General features: G+C 36.9%; 1 protein-coding gene across 1 annotated transcript in view; it reads right to left on the reverse strand.

Annotated features, from left to right (window-relative positions):
* The window catches only part of LOC136039869 (aspartate dehydrogenase domain-containing protein-like), a 35,854-nt gene that overhangs the window by 20,319 nt on the left and 5,682 nt on the right, over positions 1 to 9,853 (reverse strand). The window contains exons 2-3 of the mRNA XM_065723811.1: positions 8,330 to 8,511; positions 5,044 to 5,229 (exon numbers count right to left, since the gene is read on the reverse strand). Of these exons, the coding sequence (XP_065579883.1) occupies positions 5,044 to 5,229; positions 8,330 to 8,511 (368 nt within the window). The remainder of the gene's footprint in view (positions 1 to 5,043; positions 5,230 to 8,329; positions 8,512 to 9,853) is intronic.

Raw genomic sequence — 9,853 nt, forward strand, 5'->3', positions numbered from 1 at the left:
GGATCCGGCCAAATTTCATCGTCCTAGCTTACCTGGAAGTGCCTAAAGTAGCAAAACCGGGACCGACAGACAGACCGACAGAATTTTCGATTGCTATGTGTCACTTGGTTAACACCAAGTGCCATAAAAATATACTACTACTATTGCTAAAAGCTCGTTGTGGTAACAAGCACCCATGAGTCTTACACAGCTGCATATATTCCTTATCCACCCTGAGATGTTCAAAGCTTCAAAGCTCGTTGTACCACCAAGTACCTCTGAGTCTTACATAGCTGCATATGTTCCTTCACCCTGATATATTCAAAGCTTCATTGTTCAAAGCTCCAAAGCTGATTGTAGCACCAAGCACCGCCTAAGTCTAATACAACTGCATATCCACCCTGAGATGTTCAAAGCTTCATTCTTTACTTTTCCCATAAAGTTGCCAATTTTATTTAAATCCTTTTCATATGACCTCTTCCCATCCCATTCAAGGATGATCTCTCATCCGTAAAACGTGATCATTCAACGATCATTTAAACGATTGATCATGTTGACATGATCAATCAAACGGGTACCCGAAACTATTGGGTACCGTAAACGGGTGCCGTAAAACGTATCCTATTAGAATACAGCAAATAGAAGCCCATAATAACTAGCAAAGTGTCTATTTGGTAGTTACTTAGAGAGAGACAAAGAAACAAATTGTGTTTACCATCGTTTATTATTAAACAAGAGCTAAGAGCTCATATGGCACTTGTGACGAGGCCAGAAGAGCAAAGAGCCAAAAGCTCATATGGTATGAGCTCTAACAAAATTCTAAGAATCAATAGATTGATCTAAAAGGAAAATCAGAGGCTTAATGTCGGTCGGGATTTAAAATAAAGGCTCTGAGTCACGATGTCCTTCTAAATATCAAAATTCATTAAGATCCAATCGCCCACTCGTAAGTTATAAATACCTCATTTTCTTTAATTTTTACTCTCCTTTTAGCCCCCCAGATGGTCGAATCAAGGAAAACGACTTTTCCCTCAAGTCAATTTGTGCAGTTCCCTGACACGCCTGCCAATTTCCATCGTCCTAGCACGTCCAGAAGCACCAAACTCGCCAAAGCATTGAACCCCACCCCCTAATTCCCCCAAAGAGAGCGAATCCAGTACGGTTACGTCAATCACTTATCTACGACATTTGCTTATTATACCCACCAAGCTTCATCCCAATTCCTCCACTCTAAGCGTTTTCCAAGATTTCCGATTTCCCCCTCTAACTCCCCCCAATGTCAACAGATCTGGTCGGGATTTGAAATAAGAGCTCTGAGACATGAATTCCTTCTAAAAATCACATTTCATTGAGATCCAATCACCCGTTCGTAAGTTAAAAATACGTCATTTTTTCTAATTTTCAGAATTAAACCCCCCCCCCCCCAACTACACCAAAGAGAGCGGATCCGTTCCGGTTATGTCAATCACGTATCTAGGACTTGTACTTATTTTTCCCACCAAGTTTCATCCCGATCCCTCCACTCTAAGCGTTTTCCAAGATTTTAGGTCCCCCGCAACTCCCTCCCAGTGTCACCAGATCCGGTCTGGATTTAAAATAACATCTCTGGGACACGATATCCTTCCAAACATCAAATTTCAGTAAGATCTGATCACCCGTTTGTAAGTTAAAAATACCTCATTTTTCTCTATTTTTTCCGAATTAACCGGCCCCCGACTCCCCTCCCCCCACCCAGGTGGTCAAATCGGGAAAAATACTGTTTCTAATTTAAGCTGGTCAGGTCCCTGATACGCCTGCCAAATTTCGTCGTCCTAGCTTACCTGGAAGTGTCTAAAGTAGCAAAACCGGGACAGACCAACAGAATTTGCGATCGCTATATGTCACTTGGTGTTTACCAAGTGCCATAAAAATTAAGGGATGTTATGTTTTGGGTCAAAATAACGTGTCCTTAGATTGCAAATGTCACATTTTAAGCAATAAATTATACGTTGTTAGTTTCAATGCTTTAAGGTAAAGCAGTATAGCGTTAGCTTTTAGACACGGTGTGTTTAATAAATAACAATATGAATTGGGTGTCATGAAATAGAAATTAAAATTAATTTTAAGTAAATGACGCATTCTGCTTTTCCCAAACCATGAATCATCAAATCTGGCCATTTCTGCATGGCCAAAAACCATGATTTTAGGTAATTCTTATCCGTAAAACGTATCCTTGCCTTCTTAACCTTCAATTCCTTGTATCCCTAGAACGTGAAATCGAGCCACATTGTTTGTATAGCTTATTGGTGATACGACCAAGCAAACGGGTACCCAACACAATCCTTGGACAGTTCATCTAGAAAACATTTAAATACCTTCCTTAGCCTTTTCAGGTTCCCAATTCTCAATAAACAATAAATAATCCTTCCAATATGATCTTAAATTCAAAATTAATATATGACTTGTTATAAGCCAGACTGTAATAATTGTTATTATGAACACATACTTATGCAGAGTCATGCTCCATATTCAGGGAGGAGCATTTGAAACGTATTAAATTTCAATATCTATAACATTTTTTTCAAAAAAATTGGAAATAGAAGTAGCCTACGAATTCTCCTCTATAATTTTTGTAAATACAACGAGGTGTATCCTGGGTATTCCAGTTATTTAGTTCCAAAGGATTTTGTCTGGAACGATAAATGCTAAGTCTAGAAGTGAAATTGATACACTTGTGTGAGTACTTGTCTCACCCTAACCTTAAAGCTGAAGAACTAAAGGAATCATCTGGGCAAACGCTATATAAAGAAAATGGCTTCAAAAAATATTTTAAGCATGATTTGTGACAAAAACGATGGAAATAAGTATGCTAACCAAGAAGCCGTGCAATCGTAACCGCCACTACATATTCTTATTTTGGCTGCAGGAACGCTTCACGATAATCAAATCGGATATTTTTTTTTCGATACTGCATAATTGTTGCACATAAAAATTAAATTTTTTTGCTAGGGTGATCGCACATTTCATTAGCATTTAGTTAATATTTCCTTAGTTTCTACACAAGAGGTCATATCATCTTCCCATTTATCAAAATTGCTTAAACTGAAATTCGTGGCAAATAGGCTGAAAAACTATCAGTCAGCGTATTAAAAGCGATGCATCTCGTTCGATCTATTTTTTCTAGCCATATCATATAGAACGATTTACCGTAGATACTGTGAAGGGATCACTTTTAATCGAAGCCCCTCTCACCTGCTTTTCCTCATCCCATGCAGCTCTACGCCTTCCCCCCCCCCCATTGCACTGAACCAAAAGTTAAGGCAGCGATTTAGTTCACAGGGAGTGGAAAATTTGCCTCCAGGAGTAAAACGCACCATTCAGCCCCAAAGGGCAAGCAGCCTCAACTGTGCAAATGGCCCTATGTCCAAGGATAAATTTTATTTTAGTAGAAAAGTGACTATATTTCAACTTATTAGAATCGAAAATATGCAAGAAATTTAAATCCCAATAATCGTGGTCATGAATTGAGCCAATACCCCTGCAACTCCTCCAATCTCCGCTGTTCACTTTAAAGAAAGAAGAAAAACATGTTGTTCCTCGTTTCAACGGCACTGATGCAAGTATTTCCAGTATGTTTAATTTAAGCGTAAAAAGTTCACCCGTTGAAAACTGGCACAAAGACAATATGATTCCTGGCTAGGTGCCAACAAGAATTAAATCTCACCTTATGACAGACTCCAAGAAACAACGAGTGGAGTCCTTATTCGATGCAATAACAAGCTAATTCCTGATACTTTGCAGAAGTAATCTAAATCCTGATTTGGAACAAGAATGAACCCCGACCATCCTTGGTGCGAAAACGAGTTAAGTAGTACCTTTGCAAACTAAATCGTAATTCGATGTAAAAACAAGCTAATTCGGTATAAGAATGAACCTGGATCACCCTTGGTGCAAAAACGAGTTAAGCAGTTAAAAAAGAGTAAAAAGAGTAAAAAGTAGTAAAAAGAGTTAAGTAAACAAACTAAATCGTAATTGGATGTAAAAACAAGCTAATTCCTGATACACTGCAGAAACAATCTAAATCCTGATTCGGAATCAGAATGAACCCGGACCGCCCTTTGTGCAAAAACGAGTTAAATAGCACCTTTGCAAAGTAAATCATAATTCCATGTAAAAGCAAGCTAATTCGTGATACAGTACAGAAATAATCTACCGCGTAAAAACGAGTGTTGTTGAAGAAAATAAAACCATCAAATTCATACTTCTAAAATGTTTAAAATCTCGAAGGTATCTGCAGATTTTTTTTTATCAAGAAAGGTATAGCGAACACATACCTTGGTGCAAAAACGAGTTAAGTAGTACCTTTGCAAACAAAATCGGAATTCAATGTAAAAACTAGCCAAGTTCAAGCTACACTTCCCGCCCCTCCCGCTGCCAACCTTTTAGCAGAAAAATATGGACATCGCACCTTGCTTGAATGGGATTATTACAAGGATTTCCAGTCTTTACTGCTAAAAGCATAAAGCAAGGCATTGCCCCTCCAGCACCATTACCAACGGTCCAGTAGAAGGGTGGGCAGTTTTTCTTTCTAAGTACACAAGTACCTTGGACGATATCATATTTGCAGATTATCTGTAACCTTGTAAATATCGATACACGGCCAATAATAGTAAGTGAAGTCTTAAAAGCACACTCGAAAAAAATTATTTTGTTAGAAATATTTTCTACTTGACGTCGGTTCATAAATATTAAATATTATTCAGATTTAACGATGTAATAACCCATAGTCATTGAAACAAATTTGTAAGAATTCCAAAAGAAACCCTGAAACTCTCAAACTTGACTTTTAACAAGTTATTGCTCATAACCTTTTCGTTCTGAGTATGACCAGGATTGTATTTATTTTAACTTCTGTTTGTTTTAAATTTCATTTTTTCATTCATAGCAGTCTTTGTTTTCTTTTAGGTTTGGGGTATTATGACTATTTCTGCTCGTTTTAGGTTTTAATGATACTCTTTACTTTGAAACTTTTTTCGGGAAACTTTTTTTTTAAATACAACAGAAGCTAGCTTCAACAAAAGATACCTTCAGAGTACCAGCTCTTGCCATTCTTGCGATATCTTCAGCTCCCCAAAGAGCACCACAAGGAACATAGACAGGGTTACCGCTTCGTTCTGAGGCTATTTTCAGACGTTTGTAGGTTTCAGCATTTGCAAGAGCTGTAGGTGACCCAATGAAGTAAGAACAATTCTCGAGAAACATCTCTCCAAACTGAAATAGATTTGAAATCACTTTCATTCATTTTTATCTACAAGAACAAGCTGTTAAAGATTAATTACAAGTATTTGGACAAGTATCAACAAGTATTTGATAGTATCAGTGATTGAGATTTTGTATCTACAATAATAACAGCGTAAAGCTTTACAAAATTTACGGAAAAAACTACACCTCAGACATTTAAACCAAAATCCAGCGAGAGTTCAGCATGTGGCTTTGAAAATACCGTGATTTTGTTGCTACATCAGTGCTAAGAGACTACTCAAGGAACAATAATTGTTTTAGTTTTCTTAGAGGTATGGCTTTTTGGTATATATTAGTTTAAATTATCAACGAAATTTATTAGACAGACAATTATCTCCAACGAGTGTAAAGTCACCTTCCTGCTAAAGAAAAGGTCAGATTAGAAACCCGAGAGAACCCATGAAAGTTTGAGTCTTCGTTCCACAAAAAGATGCAGTACTTTATTTTTGCAACACGGAATCTTATTTTCAGAATTTTTGCTTTGAATTTCTAGCAGGCAACCAGTTAAACGTATTTAGGGCGTACTGAGATACTACCAGTGCTGTTGATATCTTGTAACTTTTCCCAATTCGTCTTTTTGTTAGTCATTTTTAAATAATTCAACTCTGCTGTACATGAATACACTTTGACTGTTTCTAAGAAAAAACCTGAATCGGACCCACCAAAAAAGAAGATTTGTCTTCACACTAAGTGCGGAGTATATCATCACTAGGGGTCAATTCTTTAATCCTATTAAATAAAAAAAAACTAGTTTTTTTAAATGAAAGTAAGGAGCGACATTAAAACTTAAAACGAACAGAAATTACTCCGTATATGAAATGGGTTGTCCCCTCCGCAGTCCCTCGCTCTTTAGGCTAAAGTTTTTAATTGTTTTAAAAAGTAGAATTGTGGCAAAGAGTCAAACTTTAGCGTAAAGAGCGAGGGACTGCGGAGGGGACAACCCATTTCATATACGGAGTAATTTCTGTTCGTTTTAAGTTTTAATGTCGCTCCTTGCTTTCATTTAAAAAAACTAGTTTTTTTTTATTTAATTTCTGAACGTTTTTGAATTAATGCATGTTTGATTTTGGCTCTCCGCACATAAATTATTGAAATGAAATTAGTATATTAATTTTTTTTTTGGCTAAAACGTCTGTACACTTCCCAATAACCATTACTATATGTAAACACTGGTCAAAGTTTGTAACTTGCAGCCCCTCCCCCAGGAATTGTGGGGGAGTAAGTCATTCCCAAAGACATAGTTATTATGGTTTTCGACTATGCGGAACAAAATGGCTATCTTAAAATTTTAATCTGTTGACTTTTGGAAAAAAATTAGCGTGGGAGGGGGCCTATTTGCCCTCCAATTTTTTATCACTTAAAAGGGCACTAGAACTTTTCATTTCCGTAAGAATGAACCCTCTTGCGACACTCTAAGACCACCTGGTCGATACGATGACCCCTGGGGAAAAGAAAAAAACAACAACAAACAAACAAATAAACACGCACCCGTGATTTGTCTTCTGGCAAAAAATATGAAATTCCACATTTTTTTAGATAGGAGCTTGAAATTTTTGCTATAGAGTTCTCTGATATGCCGAATGCGATAGTGTGATTTTCGTTAAGATTTTATGACTTTTAGGGGATGTTTCCCCCTTTTTTCCAAAATAGGGCAAATTTTCTCAGGCTCGTAACTTTGATGACAAAGACTAAATTAATTGGAACTTATATATTTAGAATCAGCGTGAAAATTCGATTCTTTTGATGTATCTTTTAGCATCAAAATTCCGTTTTTTAGAGTTCCGTTTACTATTGAGCCGGGTCGCCCCTTACTACAGTTCTTTACCACGAACTGTTTGAAAAGAAAATAATTCGGTATTTCGGGGCTTCTGACATTATTACTCCTTTGCGGAAGTTAGGCTCAAAATTGAAAAATGATTATATTTTTTCTCTGGGCCCCTTCCACCTCTTAGTTCGTTTATTTTCCCGTTAGTTTTCACCTGTTTTCGCTTTATAGTTGTGTTATCTCTTAGCAGTTCTTTCGTTAGTTGAGTTATGGTTGTGGTATATATGTTTTATCGCTCGTATAGTTGTGTTATTTTCAAATTATACTCCATAATAGAGAGGCTCCAAACACCCAGCATTGTATGTTAAGCTCTGAATTTGACGTTTTTTTCTAACGTGACCAGATTCGTCCTGCGCCCTTTTCATTGAATTTTTTCCCCCATGGCATATTTCTCCAAGGAAAGATCCTCCCACATAGCCCCCTCCCTCAACCCTACCCCCAAAACCAAAAAAATCCCCCTGAAAACGTCTGTACACTTCCCAATAACCATTATTATATGTAAAAACTGGTTGAAGTTTGTAACTTGCAGCCCCTCCCCCAGGAACTGTGGGGGAGTAAGTCACCCCCAAATACATAGTTATTATGATTTTCGACTATGCTGAACAAAATGGCTATCTCAAAATTTTGATCCGTTGACTTTAGGAAAAAAATGAGCGTGGGAGGGGGCCTAGATGCCCTCCGATTTTTTTGGTCACTTAAAAAGGGCACTAGAACTTTTCATTTACGTTAGAATGAGCCCTCTTGCGACATTCTAGGACCACTTGGTCGATACGATGACCCCTGGGGAAAAAAAAAAAAAAAACAAAAAAACAAACAAATAAACACGCACCCGTGATTTGTCTTCTGGCAAAAAATGCAAAATTCCACATTTTTGTAGATAGGAGCTTGAAACTTCTACAGTAGGGTTCTCTGATACGCTGAATCTGATGGTGTCATTTTCGTTAAGATCCTACGACTTTTAGGGTGTGTTTTCCCCTATTTTCCTAAATAAGGGAATTTTTCTCAGGCTCGTAACTTTTGATGGGTAAGACTAAACTTGATGAAACTTATATATTTAAAATCAGCATTAAAATGCGATTCTTTTGATGTAGCTATTGATATCAAAATTCAATTTTTTAGAGTTTTGGTTACTATTGAGCCGGATCGCTCCTTACTACAGTTCGTTACCACGAACTGTTTGATATAAACAGATTATTATAGTCAGAGTTAATATGAAAGAAAACCCTTGCAATGTTGAATTCTTACCGTCTTGGTTATATCTGGATGAGCTACTTCAATTATAAGCTCAACATCCTGTTCTGAAACTGCATCAATATCATCAAGGATTAGTTCTTGTGGTACACAAATGATTTTCTCCTTAGTTCTGTTCCAAACAAATACGATCTGATAGTCTTGATTCTTCGATAAATGCTCGTACAAGTATTGGCCTGAAATGAATGTTTGCAGACATTATAAAGGACGCTCTAAGAAGGAACATGCGAAGGATGGGATGGTGCTAGCAAGAAAGGGGATTGCAAAATTCCGTACCCCTTCCCTTGGTATAAGAAAATGACAATCAAAAACTTCACTTTGGAAAGCAGGTAAAAAAAAAGGTAGAGATAAAGAACACTGCATTGGACAGCAGTCACAATTGGCACTGCTCATCTCGATTTCTTAGCCCTTCCGGCAGGAAGTGCAATTGGAGGTTGGGGGCCAACCGTCCTGTGCTTTCGTACACCCTTCCTGTTTACCTTCCCCAGATTTTCCCAGGTGCCTATTTATAGCTGGGTCGACTCAAACGGAGCTTACAGATCTACGCCACCGACCTCCGCCCCAAAACAAATAATTGAACAATTAAATCTCTTGGACAAAGGATCCTAAATCCTGCACACCAATCAACTCGGCTAGGACGGCTGGGTTTCAGGAGGTAGGCCATATATGTATACATATATATATATATATATATATATATATATATATTGGAGCATTCATGGAAGCATATATAACAGGCCGAAAAAGTATTTCGCTATTTCGATCAGCTAATCCTTCAATCTCTTTGGGCAGATCTCATTGCAAGAAAATATTTTAATCAAGATATTAATACGTAGTTTTCACGTCATTGCTTAAATAGGTTTTTTTTTTCCCTAAGACCACACTACCTTTCTATGACGAACATATAGAAAATCAAGTGGGAATAATTCCATTTATTAGACACTGAAAACAGATAAAAAATTTAAACAAATATAGATTTTTTGCTTCTTTTTTCACTGTCAAATAAAAAGGCTTATCCCCAATTGAACTTTCATTTGTTCGTGACAGATTTTTTGTATCTGTTTTCACTGTCTAATAAAAGGGCTTATCCCCAATTGAACTTTGTTTGTTCATGTTACCATGTATTAGCTCATTCCAAGTAATTTATTTTATTACCATCAATACATGCATACATCATGCAAACGCGCTTACAGCTATAGCTCAGATTGCATATTTGCAACAAGGAAACATCCAAATAATGCAAATAAACATAAAATAAAAACATAAGGTAGTAAGGGGGACGTCTGGACTGGTATTGCACTGGTACTGAACTGAAAATACCACCAAAAATCCACTCTCTTTATGGTACGGTATATAATGCTGCTTAATAAGGGTACGACAAATGTTAGTTTCCATACAAATTAACCCTCTCCCGATATTATATGACCACTATTTTGATCTGATTTTTTCAAGATATAACTTCTGATTGGTAAATGTAAACTTAGAGAATTTTATATGTTTTCGTTTAAAAATCAAGAT

Source organism: Artemia franciscana, chromosome 20 (genome assembly GCF_032884065.1).
Source record: "Artemia franciscana chromosome 20, ASM3288406v1, whole genome shotgun sequence".
Taxonomy (NCBI): Eukaryota; Metazoa; Arthropoda; class Branchiopoda; order Anostraca; family Artemiidae; genus Artemia; species Artemia franciscana.